This window comes from Dermacentor silvarum, chromosome 6 (assembly GCF_013339745.2).
Source record: "Dermacentor silvarum isolate Dsil-2018 chromosome 6, BIME_Dsil_1.4, whole genome shotgun sequence".
In the NCBI taxonomy this organism is placed as follows: Eukaryota; Metazoa; Arthropoda; class Arachnida; order Ixodida; family Ixodidae; genus Dermacentor; species Dermacentor silvarum.
The window spans coordinates 80,670,563-80,683,344 of record NC_051159.1 but is presented as its reverse complement, the minus strand read 5'-3'; the positions used below and the strand labels follow the sequence as shown (position 1 = coordinate 80,683,344).

The window sequence follows — 12,782 nt, the reverse complement described above, 5'->3', positions numbered from 1 at the left end:
TCCGGAGCCCCCACAACGCCTTATAGTCAGATCGTTGTTTTGGCGCGTAAAACCCCAGTTTAATTTTAAAAAAGAATAACGGCTGACGGCCGGGAGCGCCTGCGAGGACGAACTGTTGAGGAACCACAATGTGGATGAAGCGACCAGCAACCTGGACGACAGGTCTGTTTGTTTTGATGCGTGGTGAAGTGCAATAAAAATGATGTTACGGTTTGCAAATAGCTTACGTCTATTTTTACTGCAAAGATAAGTTATCTAATGCATTTTTCAAATAATTACCGCCTTAGTTTTCAATTTTTGCTGTTTCGAAAAAGTTTCGATAAAATTTACCCCGCATAATAAATGCACCCCCCAACTTTGCTTCAATTTTTTGGGGAAAAAAGTGCGTTCATTACGCGAGTATATATGGTAGCTTTCTTTTTTCACTAGTCAGTACAAGCATGGTACCTAATTATACCGAAATAAATATTCTTGCTGTAAATATATGTGTCTGCATTGGACTGTTTGATTCGATGTTCAATAGTTACTATTCATACTAGAAAAAATTGATATTCGCCCAACTCAAAAAAAATATATTGTCAAATAGACTGATTACTGCTATGAGCAATGAAAACTTGATTGAATATTGTGAACAGTGTTACTTGTGAGACTTTTGTTGGAGACTGCTGTTGAGTAGGCAAGCACTGCCTTGGTTAATGAGCTTTGAATGCTTGAGTAGGTGTGTGGTGAAAATATACTTTCAAATTTGACTGATTACTTGTATGAGCTTGCCATTCTGAGTACACGTGGACATGCTGTGCTCGAAACTTGCTATTCCACTGTGATATCTGTTGTTAAATGAAAATATGTGTCTGCACCTAAGCGTACACATATTCTTTTTCAATTTTAGAGCTTGGTGTCGAAACATTGGTCAATTCTTTATAGCACTATTGCAAACGAATAGAGTACAAAGAGGATGCAAGGCAAAGCAATTTGTAGTCACATTACCCAAACCACAGCTGTGCTAAACTACTCCAACAATGAGGCTGGAGTAAAATTGGGCTACTTAAGAGCACTGCACCGATGATCATACTGTTTTAATTTAGTGTCCCATGCTGTACAGAAGAAAGGGGGGAAGGAGGACAGTGGAATTACCTAAAGTACCTAGTAACAGAATGCTGCATTTTTGTGCGGGATGAGCACCAGTAGAAGGAAAATGCAGTAAAAGGCAGCGAAAGATGAGCTGGAAAGTTTCATGGACTCAGCCAACTCAGGATAGGGAGCACCTGGAAATCACTGGGCGAGGGCCTTTATCCTGCAGTGCACTTAAAAATGTGATCATGATGATGGTGACATTTAAGTAATGGCAGCATATTCAATAACACGAGTGCCTGCCTAATCTTTTCAGGAAACTGACACATTCAACTTTCGACATCTGGAGTTTGGCACACTGGCTCAGCATGAGTACCTGCAGCCAGGTACCCTCAAGTACTTGTACCTCTACCATCACGTCGAGTAAGTGTAACCACAGTTGCATGCCCTTGCATGGTCTGCAAGTGGTTTTGTAGTGACATCAGGAGTGTTTGCAGTTTACTTCTCTTGCCTTTCTATCATTTTTTCTTTTGTTTATCTTGCTCTTAGTTGCAAATAGAATGAAATTGGGTTAGTTTTTGTCTGGACAGCAACGGTAAGAGCGAGGAGTAAACATAGCCATAGATGCTTCATCTTTCTCATAGTTTTTCTTCAGCACATCCTATTTCAGCAGCACATTGTCAATGTAATACCATGGAAAGGTTATTCTATTTTCTGTCAAGGTCACTTGAAATATTTGCAACAAAAGGAAGGGTGTGGGGAAATTAAAAATTGCAGTTTCGGCTGTTTTAGATTTGTGCGTAGGTTGTAGATTTGCATATGCACGACTACACCCATGCCCATGTAGCAAAAAAAATTCCTGGTTAGTCAGTTTGCACGAAGTATTACGTGCAAATGGCAGTGGAAAACAGTACATGGCATCTGATAAGTGCTATTAAGGATTTTACCTGTCACTTTCAAGTACACTTTCTTTCTCCAAACCTTTTATCATTGGAATTCTCAATCTGATGCAACTAGAACATTGCTGCTCAATTTGTTTTTAGATGCACTGCCTAGTAACTGTAGATAGTTGATGTACTATTTTGTTGTATTTTGCTTTTGAATATCGGGCTGTTGTTTAGTGCTATTGTATCTGTTCTTATGATCTACTCATTGGATAATCCATTTTGGGTGGCAGCATGTACAGAAAATCGAGCTGAAGTAGAAATCTACACAGGTTTGCCATGTCTGTTGGCATACTTTACGAAGTTTATAAAATTAGGCAGAACGTGGAAGTCAAAATAACTAAACAGATAATTCCCTGCCATGAACTGTGGGTTCTGTAGATTGACTGCTTGAAGAGCTCACATTCAAAAAAGTCATTAACGAAAAGGTTAGTTTCGAAAATGCTTGAAGAGACTTAGTCTGGAATGTTGTCTGTTTCTCACTCATGGTATTATTGTACTATTGTGCTTGTAATACAGTGGCCAAAAGATGATGTTTGGTATGTTCCTGCCACCTCTCAAGAAAAGTGTCATATTTGCTGTGGATACAGTGCGCTCCAACCAGATGCCAAACATGAGCACACTGTACAAGGCTGAGCGCCAAGCCAAGTGAGTTGAAGGCAGCTTATTTTCTTCCTTCTTCTTCTGTTTCTTTTTTTTACACTTACCAGCTGGCTTTTGTATTGAGAGCACTGTCATCTACCATCCAACATATTTAGCGTGTCTGGTATTTGGGTAAACGCAAGTGGACTGGGCGTTTTACCAGATGAGCGGAGGCGCAAATGGTAATATCTTGCACAGTGCAGCCACCTGGTGGCGCAGAGCTCAATCAGACAAACACTGAGCTAATATTGCAGTAATCAAGTGCATTCTACTGCGCTGCTGGAGAAATTTTCAGCAGCGGCCTAATCTTGTTGGTGCCGAAAGTTTACACCAGCAGCAAAGTTATATACACTTGGTTACTGCAATATTAGCTCTGTTTGTCTGGTTGAGCTCTGCGCCACCAGGTGGTTGCACCGTGCAGGCCGCTCATGTATATGCCTCCGCCCGTCTGGCAAAACGCCCAGGCCGACTGCGTTTATCGGAATACCTGGCAAACTAAAACTATATATTATCTGTGTGTTCTCAGGACAAAGTGGCACTGTGGGGTTACAACTTAGTGGTACATTGGCACTTATGGAGGTTGTCTCGAGACTTCCTGTCTGTTTCTCTGTTGTCCTTCCTCTAGCATTTACCAGTATCACATGTTGGCTGTGTGGTAGACAGTCATGGCACAGTCGGCAAACTTTGCCACTCACTCTCACACTCTCCTCTCCCAGCTCCACTCCACTCTGCTCACCGCTTCTGACCGAGGCTTTCCTTGTTTGTTAATTATTTGGCAACCTCTCCTCTTAACTATTTCTGTATGTGCAATGTACAATATGATGCGTAAATAAGGTATTTATGTATATATGGCCCTTCTGGCTCAACCACAGACTCGTTTGCATTCACATTACATGCCGAGGTTGCATTTCGTGGTGGGTTTTGTTCAATACAATGTTAGGATGCAGTAATTACCCATTTGGTTGCAGAATAAATTGGGATTTAGATGTTGTGAGTGGCTATGCCAAACTAAAACTGTCGATTTTCTCAGCAGGAGTATGGTGGCACTGCCTGCTACTTTTTTGATGATACATGGCATGCATATTGTTGTGGCACTACAGTGACAAAAAGTGCCATCGTTCCTTTCACTGAGAGAGTAGCTTCTTTTTTTTTACTCTTGCGTTGGCTGCAGATGACACTTAGTTGTAAGTTATCTTGAGTGAAACAGGTGACTACATTGCATCTAAGCATGGGAAAAATGAAATGGAAGACACATTTCAACCTGGCTCCATTACTTTATGCAACATTGAGCATACAAAATTACTTGACTTAGTGCACATAAATCCTGAATTTCGGTAAAATCTTGATATATTGAACACAGGTTAATGAAATATCAGATATAATGAAGTAAATGTAAAATTTCTCTCGCTGATATCAGTGTGGAACAAATATACGCTTAATCTTGGATATAACTTAAGTATTTTCTTGTTGGAATGCCACTTCGTTATGTTTGACTATACTAAAATTTAAGCGTGCAATACTGCTGCTATAAGTGTGTGCATTTGAACTTCAAATAGTCTTAGGCTATAGGTCTGAAGATCATTTACAGGTTTCAGCATTCCATGTTTTGTTTAGTCATCGTAAACAATTTAGTTAAGTCTAATGCCTTTCCAGGATCGAACGAGGCACATCAGCTGACCTACTTCCTGAAGATGGCTATGCGTTTGAGGTTCGAGTGGAAACAGATGTCCGCATGGTGCATCGAGCCATACAGAGAAGCTTAGCGCTGTATCGAGATGAAAAGAAGGGGCCAACCATGGTTGCTGTACAGAGCTGTGTTGGTGAGTTTCATGTCCACTTGATTCTCTCAAGCTCCATTATAGCTGGAATGTTTTTTGTTGTGCGTTGAAATCATCTTCTTCTTCTTCATCTTTCTTCGGTTTTACGTGCCAAAACCAGTTTTGATTATGAGACACGTCGTAATGGAGGGCTCCAGATTAATTTTGACCACCTGGGGTTCTTCAACATGCACTACAACGCAAGCACACGGGTGTTTTTGCATTTCACCTCCATCGAATTGCGGCCGCCGCGGCCGCGATTCGATCCCGTGATCTCGTGCTCAGCAGTGCACGAGATCAGCAACACTGTGGTGGCTCAGTGCTCAGTCAGCCTTAGCTGACTGAGCCACCACGGTGGGTGTGCTGAAATCAGTTAGCCATAGTAATCACATGGGCTCTTCATTACTGTCTCTCTGCCCAAGTGTGAGTAGAGCACTGCACGGGCCGGATTTTTCGGCCCGAGCCCGGCCCAGGCCCGCTTTACAAGGCCCGAGCCCAGCCCGGGCCCGTAATACAGAGCCCGAGCCCGGCCCGGGCCCGGGCGTTCATTACTAAGCTTAGCTAGGGCCCGCGTGTGCATGATCAGGCCCGGCCTGTAAGAGAAAAAAATCTTTTTTTTTACTTACAGATTGTACCGTATCTTTCAGCCTCACGTTCTCGAGGTTTAATCAGCTGCAGTATATAAGCAATAAAAAGCCGAAATCTTTGTTTCTCCCACGGCAACGACAGTAATCCGGCCCATTGCCTGTGCTGCTATTTTTCCGCTGGTGTCCATGCACTTACCTTGATTTGTACGATATGGTTCTATGATGTCATTTAGTATGCAAATATACAGGGTGTTTCATTTTAGCTGAACCAAATTTTAAAAATTGCCTGTTGCAGATTGCACAATTATATAATAATCCTTAATCTAAACTACTCGATGAGGCGGTCATTACTTCCAGGAGAAAACAGAACGCCTAATTGAAGAATTAACATAATGCTAATTAACTTTTTCATTAATTATTTTACGGCACATCTTTCAATCTACGAATTTTAGCCGCTGAGTTCGCAGGCGTATCCACTTGGAACGAATTCTCAGGACTGAACCAGTTTCGAGATAATAATTTTCAAAGTGTCCGACAAAATCAATCAAATCAAATCAATTTATTCTCCAATTTACATGCTTGACGGTCATTTTGGAATAAATGGTACATACGTAGCTTGACGTGACCCAAAACACCAGGCAAGGCAATAGTACGTCAGCAAACAGTGTGCGCACATGTACAATAATTCCAGCGTCGCTGGAATTACGTGAGGAATTCCAGCTGTCCAATGTACGTGAAAACTGTCCAATGTACGTGGAATTCCAATGTACGTGAGGAATTCCAGCTGTCGCTGGAATTCCTCACGGACGAAATAGTTATGAACGGAAAAACAGAATATTTCCGTCACGGCGAGTTAAGAGAATTGGGAAAAGTTTTAACAGAATGCATTTTAAACCACACTACAATAGCAATCATCATCATCATCAGCCTATATAAAATATACAATAGCAATACTAGCTATACAAAACAAGGCAACACCAGCTATACAACATAGCATGAGACTGAATTTTACAAGATTAACATTTGCTAATAAAACGAAACAAGATGTACATTATATACTCAGAGCCATACACGAAGGCAGAATAATAATCACATCAGATATATTACAAGCTACCAACGTATGGGCTGAGTTCTTTCTTACTGAAATGATCGACATTTTTGTATTTGTTCAAAGGGAATTGTAGGTTATGTATTAATGACTGATGCTTATAGAGTGTTCTCAGGATTTCTTGTGTTCGCTATAATGCGACGACGCTCTAAGGAGGATAATTGTTTTATGTAGTTCCAAGCTAATTCTGACGCGGCTGGCCTAATGGATGGTAAAATCGCGTAATTTAATATTTAACATAATTACGCTAATTAACTTTTTAATTATTCATTTTACGGCACATCTTTCAATCTACGAATTATAGCCGCTGAGTTCGCAAGGTGTATCCACTTGGAATGAATTCTCAGGACTGAACCAGTTTCGACATATTAATTTTCAACGTGTCCGACGAAATGAATGGGCGTTCCAGTTAACTTTTTGAGGAAAAAGCTGTTTTATGCATTGAAGCACAAAAGTAACTGGCCTTAGCGCTAAAATAATGCAATAGTATCGACACTGGTAATAGTGCAATCGCAAAAGCGGTAACATGGAAATGGTTTAAGGAGTGGTTCTTTGTATAATTTATTTTTCCTTACGCGGAAACAATGTTTGTTTTTGTGGAAAATAAAAATAGCGTAGCACTGCCTGCGCAATGCTAAAGAGACAGCGGACCTGATGGGCACCTAGCAAGTCCTGGCTTTTGGGCTAGGCTAAGCACTACCAAGTCATCCCCAGCATTCCCCGTAATTTATTTATAATTGATTGATTATCGATTAGCTATTTACTGGCTTTCGATTTTCTATCGCAAGATATTGGCCACCACGTATTTGGGCTAGGCTAAGCACTACCAAGTCACCTACAAAAGTTTCCGGAATTTATTGGTTATTGATCAATTATTGACTAGCTATTGATTGGCTATCAATTGCCTATCGATGACTGACTAAGTTTAAGTAGTCCCCACCATTCTTAGCTAGACTTATCCAGGCTCAGCTTCGCTAGTTCACAGGTGTATGTGCCATTGCGCTTGGACCCTTTCTACACTGCTACCAGGATCGGCACACTTTTTTTGGATTCAGCAGACACATTGCGCCCGGCTGAAACAGCTCGGCTGTTAAAATGAGAACATCATCTGTTTTACTATTTTCTTCGATAAGATATACAGTCATCCGATAAGATATACTGTCAAGAGAGCGGTGTGGATCAGAGAACGGGGATAACCGATATTCTAGTTGACATTAAGCGGAAAAAATGAAGCTGGGCAGGCCATGTAATACGTAGGATGGATAACCGATGGACCATTAGAGCTATAGAATGGATACGAAGAGAAGGGAAGCGCAGTCTAGGACGGCAGAAAACTAGGTGGGGTGATAAAGTTACCAAATCTGCAGGAGGAAGTTGGAAGCAGCTAGCGCAAGACAGGGGTAATTGGAGATCGCAGGGAGAGGCCTTCGTCCTGCAGTGGTCATAAATATAGGATGATGATGATGATGACAGTCATTTTTCACGTGTGACTTCAGCTTGGCACAGAATGCATTGAACCATGCAATGCATAACAGTTGCTCGAAGGCCTACTTAAATCATTTAATGAGTGGGCCCGAGCCCGGCCCGGGCCCGTGGCTTTAAGCCCGAGCCCGGCCCGGGCCCGTGGCTTTAAGCCCGGGCCCGGCCCGAGCCCGCCAAAAAAACGCTTCGGACGGCCCGGCCCGGCCCGCGGGCCGGGCCGGGCCCGGGCTTTCGGGCCTGCCCGGGCCCGTGCAGAGCTCTAAGTGTGAGTTTTATAACCATAACGTATTCGAGCTAACTGCTCTGAACATTGAAAAAAGTTTGTTAGCAATATTGATTCTCTTATGCTTTCTTTTCTTCAACAGCCCTGGAGGAGTTGAAGTCGGCTATGCCTGGTCTTTTCGAGTTTCCCGTGGTACCCATGCATGTTGATGACAAGGAGGACCTTTATCGTGTGCTTGAATGGCAGCGAGTTGGGGCCAAAGCCATGATTAGGCACTACCTCAATGTAGAGACTATTCTGACGGTACGTTAACTGTACAAGTTGCCTTATTTCATGCCTCATCTACGCTCATTACTTCAACACTTCAAATTAGAAACTATTTTAATGGTATGTTAACTGTTGAAGTTGCTTTAGTTAATGCTTCATTGATGCACATATTTTGATGTGTGCAGCTGCTGAAATCAGACCCAAGGACATTGTTCCATTTGCAGCCATTGCATCCAGCAACTATGTCACAGGAACTTAACAAGGCTTTGGGGCAAATCAGTTCTGCGGAATTTTGCAAGGTGGAGGAAGGCTTAACAAGGCCTTCTAAATTTTATGATGTGAACTTTTTCAAATGATGCTTGAGCTGGACTGTGTGATAGTTCTGGTCTTGACTTTATTTGCTTTAATTGCGACCTTTCAGCATGAAGGCAGTGCTTGTTTCATATTGGCAGCACGTGGTAATGCATACGATTTGAAGTTTTGTAGTAATGTTCGAGATTGATGAATTACATACCGCTTCGTACTGAAAGAGAAATGTAAGTGCACAAGTAATCTTTGGGTCCCTAAAGTACATAGCTAATAGCTAGTACATAGCTTAGTACAAACGATGCCCAATATGCTACAAACAAGATGTTCACGGGAAGATGGAGACTTGAAGTGATCAGTATTGGTTGAACGAGAGCTGTCTCGAGCTGGAGCAAACATTTCGACAAGAGGACTTGTTTTCATCAGGGCCTACTGACAAAGACAAGTCTTCTTGCTGATGTGTTGGCTGTAGCCCGAAACATCCCTTGTGGCAGTGTCAATACCTGCTGAAGTAAACTATTTCCCTTGAATAACTTTTTGTGTGCAGCTTGTTTATGGTACACAACATAAGACAGGTGTTCTGCGCGTTCAGTAAATGTGGATCGTGTTGACTTCTCTGCAGACAATGCTGGAACAGTGTCGCTACTTCCACGTGCCTCTGGGAAACCTGCCAAGGGATGCCATCATGTTTGGTTGCGATCTCTTTTACGCACGTCACCTGCAGAGGCAAAACTTTGTCCTCTGGTGCTCGGAGACAGACCGGCCAGACTTGGGCGGCAAAGAAGCTGATGACAACTGGTGAGGACAAGGCTCAAAGCGTGGGCTTTATCGTACAGAAGCTGGACAATGTAACTGAAATGTAGTGTTGGGGTGCACTATCCCATACCAGAGAGTCTGCCTCACTTGGCATGTTGGTTATTTCACACTAATTAAGCCTGCTTCATTTCGCACTTTTTTTGCGCATTTCAAAGGGACACTAAAAAAGTATTATTTCAGGCTAGACCGGTGGATTATTTCACTGGGATTCTCACAACACTTCCTCAGTAGGAAAAAGTGACTTATTTTTTAATTTATTTATTTCACATACCTTCAAGGCCCAAAGGTGTTACAGAAAGGAGTGGAGTCAAAAACAAAAAATAATGCAGTAAAAATACAAACAAAAAATATTAACGAATGGCATTCTGAACAGCGGTCTTGTTGGTAGTTGGTAAGGGTCGGTGATGAGTGTGACTGATGTGGAAAGGTGATTCCAGTCCGTGCTTGTCCTAGGGATGAATGAGTCACTGCACCGGTTTGTGTGGCACAAAGGGACTTTGAGGCTGTGGTCAGTGCAGGACGAAATATAAGACGGAGGGGCAAGAAGGGTTTCTTTTAAAAGGGGGTTCAAATAAAAAACTTTGTGAAAAAGGGAGAGACGGGAATATCTGCGGTGTGACGAAAGATCAGGTAAGTTAAGAGTTCGTTTCATTGATGAGATACTTGCATAGCGAAAATTTCAGATACTTGCATTAATGACGAAAATTTCATTTAAAGGCCAAATCTTAGTTTTTCATAGAAATTCGTGTCTTCACAGAAAGACGTGATAATATTTCTGTATACACTAAAGCAAAAATCTAATCACAAGTTAACAGAAGTCAACCAAGCACTGCTTAAAGCTTGTGCATAAAAGATAATACACTCCATAGATATCAGTTGTATCAACAGCTGGTCAGCAGCTCCATGTTTTTCTAGGCACCCTTCACATTAGCACTCTTGCTTCCTGTGTGACGCATCAAGTTGCTGGGTTTTATAGGCTGCAAATCTTGCCTATCTTGGATTGCATCGAATGAAAGATTTCCATTGCAGCCTCCTAGCTGAAGCGGATATGGCATCTGTCTCTGAAGTCAACAACCCAGGAGCCTATACCACGGTGTGTGTTGAGATGGATCTCAATGGCTTGGCTGTGACTACCATACTTCAGGTATGCATGAAAAACTTTAACAAATGAAACCTTGGAGAGCATGGCAATTTGTCTTAATGTACCTGTAGTTGTTTTGACGCCCAGAACATGATTCAGGTATTCATGTGTCTTTGCCAGATTTGTAAATGAACCCAATTGTACTACATGTCAATTGCCACTTCAGCGAGGTTTTAGCACTGTATGTACTTCATTTACTTTTGCTTCCTATAGTCTATCCTTTGTTGCAACGTTGCTAACTTGGTGACGCTCTGTGCTAAGAGCTTAAGAGAGGATTTTCCTGCTACTATCAAATGCGGCAGTTCAGATAGCAGTGGCTGGAGTCTGTTTAGTCTCAAAAAAGAGTAAAGGGACAGTCCTGTATATAAATGCGTGTAAAACATCTTTATTTGTGCTTGAGTTATCTACATGCATGATGTCTTATGCTCTGTGTTGCGCCATATTGTCATGTAGTAATGGTGAATGACCAAACACTGCCAAAAGTGTGAGTTAGAAATACCGTATTTACTCGCATAATGAACGCATCCCCCACTTTTCCAATCAAGAAGTGTGTTTTTTCTTTTCCTCGCATAGTGATAGTCGTACTCTGAACTTGCCGCCGTGAAGTAGTAGAGACATGGTACGATTCGGCGTCTGATATGGTGTCTGGCGGGTACGATTGTGTCGGACGCTGTATTGGACTGTGTGTCTCCTGCTTTCATTGTGATAGCAATTTAATGGACACTCCAGGCGCATTTTTGCCATCGGCTCTGACGATCGTGGCTAAATCTCCCGCGTTTAAGGGAGGAAAGTGAGGAGAAAACGCGCCATATTCCGTCGTGCGCATAGCGCCAGGGGGAGGAGAGGGAGGGGTGGGGGGGGGCAGCGCAGCCACTGCTCATTGCATAGCCGCAGGCACCCTTTCTTGAAAGCAATCTGCGTTGGGGGCTGAGTCTAGGTGCGACAGCGGCTTATATCTTTGTGCGGGATTCATTCTCGCCGCTCAGCTTGCGTTGAAGCGATACACGGAACGAAGGTAATTTCGGTCGCTGTTGCTGCCGCGCTTCCTCACACCAGCGTTTTGACAGCGAGTGTCCGCGAACATTGAGTGTGATGAGTTCATGTTTGTCTGTGTGCTCTGACACCATGCTTGTTAATTTAGTTAGTTAGCGAATGTTCGCAAGATTATACGGCCGATAAAACTACTATCCTTACTTCATATAGCTGTCTATGCATTTGCTATCGCTTTTGGTGGTTCACCTTTCGGGCGAAACTACGATTTTTTTAGCGGTGGCTGCGGAAAAAAAATCACTCAAAATTTTACCCCGTATAATGAACGCACCCCCCAACTTTGCGCATATTATTCGGGGAAAAAAGCGAGTTCATTATGCAGGTAAATATGGTAGAGCTCATTATTGTGTGCAAAGAAACACAAGCAGCACTCAAATCACGTTAGGGCCAAGCACATTTGTCAAATGTAGACTCATGGGTTGAGTTCGTCCGCTATTTGTACACATAAAACTGTACATTTCAAAGTAATTGCTGATACTCATGTACATTCAAGAATGTCTGACACTGTTCACATCACGTGCGCAATCTGATTATACAAGTCTCTTTCACTATAAGATTGGTGACAGCACTAAATAAATTTTAGACACGGTAATACATGTCTTCCGCCATGTGATATGTTGAGAACAGTGATGATTTGGTGAAAAGTAGTCACTGAGAAAAAGTAAAACAGTGTAGGTGTAGTGATATGCTTAAGGCATTAAGGTGCTAGTGGCCTCTAACACAAATAAGGGAAATCAATCAATCAAATTTTTTCTTTGCAGTCTCAGAACCTGACAGAGCTGGAAGGAGTGAGCTCGAGTGTTGCCTTTGATTCTGGTGGTGGAGCAAGTGTCTCGCTAGACAGCATGGTGGGTGGGCATCAGCAGGGTGCGAACCCATCACTGACCAGCTACGACGACGTGGCCCTCTCTGCCAGTGCTTTCCGTGTGCTTCGAGCCATGGTGGCAGGCTGGATGCGGGACGTCGCAATCTATCGCAACGTGTTTGCAGACTACCAGCTGGCTCATGTCTTTCGGTACTTTTTTGGTCCTTTCTTTATTTATTTAATTTGTATCTTATACACATAGAGAAGTATGGATTTAATTATCTTCATTAGCATTCTGTGCAGGTCTTTTTATTAACAGCGGAGCTGTTTATGCCGAGCGTAATCTGTCTGTCGTAGACAGAATCTGTGGGTTGATGCTGGAGGCAGTGCATAAAGGGTCCAAGCGCAATGGCACATACCCCTGTGAACTAGCGAAGCTGAGCCTGGCTAAGTCTAGCTAAGCATGGTTGGGACTACTTAAGCTTAGTCAGTCATCGATAGCCAATCAATAGCTAATCGATAA

General features: G+C 42.6%; 1 protein-coding gene across 1 annotated transcript in view; it reads left to right on the top strand.

Annotated features, from left to right (window-relative positions):
* Positions 1-12,782, top strand: part of LOC119455662 (DNA polymerase epsilon catalytic subunit A-like) — a 94,153-nt gene that overhangs the window by 59,177 nt on the left and 22,194 nt on the right. The window contains exons 33-39 of the mRNA XM_049668934.1: positions 1,388-1,494; positions 2,535-2,663; positions 4,311-4,477; positions 8,017-8,177; positions 9,070-9,245; positions 10,293-10,407; positions 12,216-12,469. Coding sequence (XP_049524891.1) covers positions 1,388-1,494; positions 2,535-2,663; positions 4,311-4,477; positions 8,017-8,177; positions 9,070-9,245; positions 10,293-10,407; positions 12,216-12,469 — 1,109 coding nt within the window. The remainder of the gene's footprint in view (positions 1-1,387; positions 1,495-2,534; positions 2,664-4,310; positions 4,478-8,016; positions 8,178-9,069; positions 9,246-10,292; positions 10,408-12,215; positions 12,470-12,782) is intronic.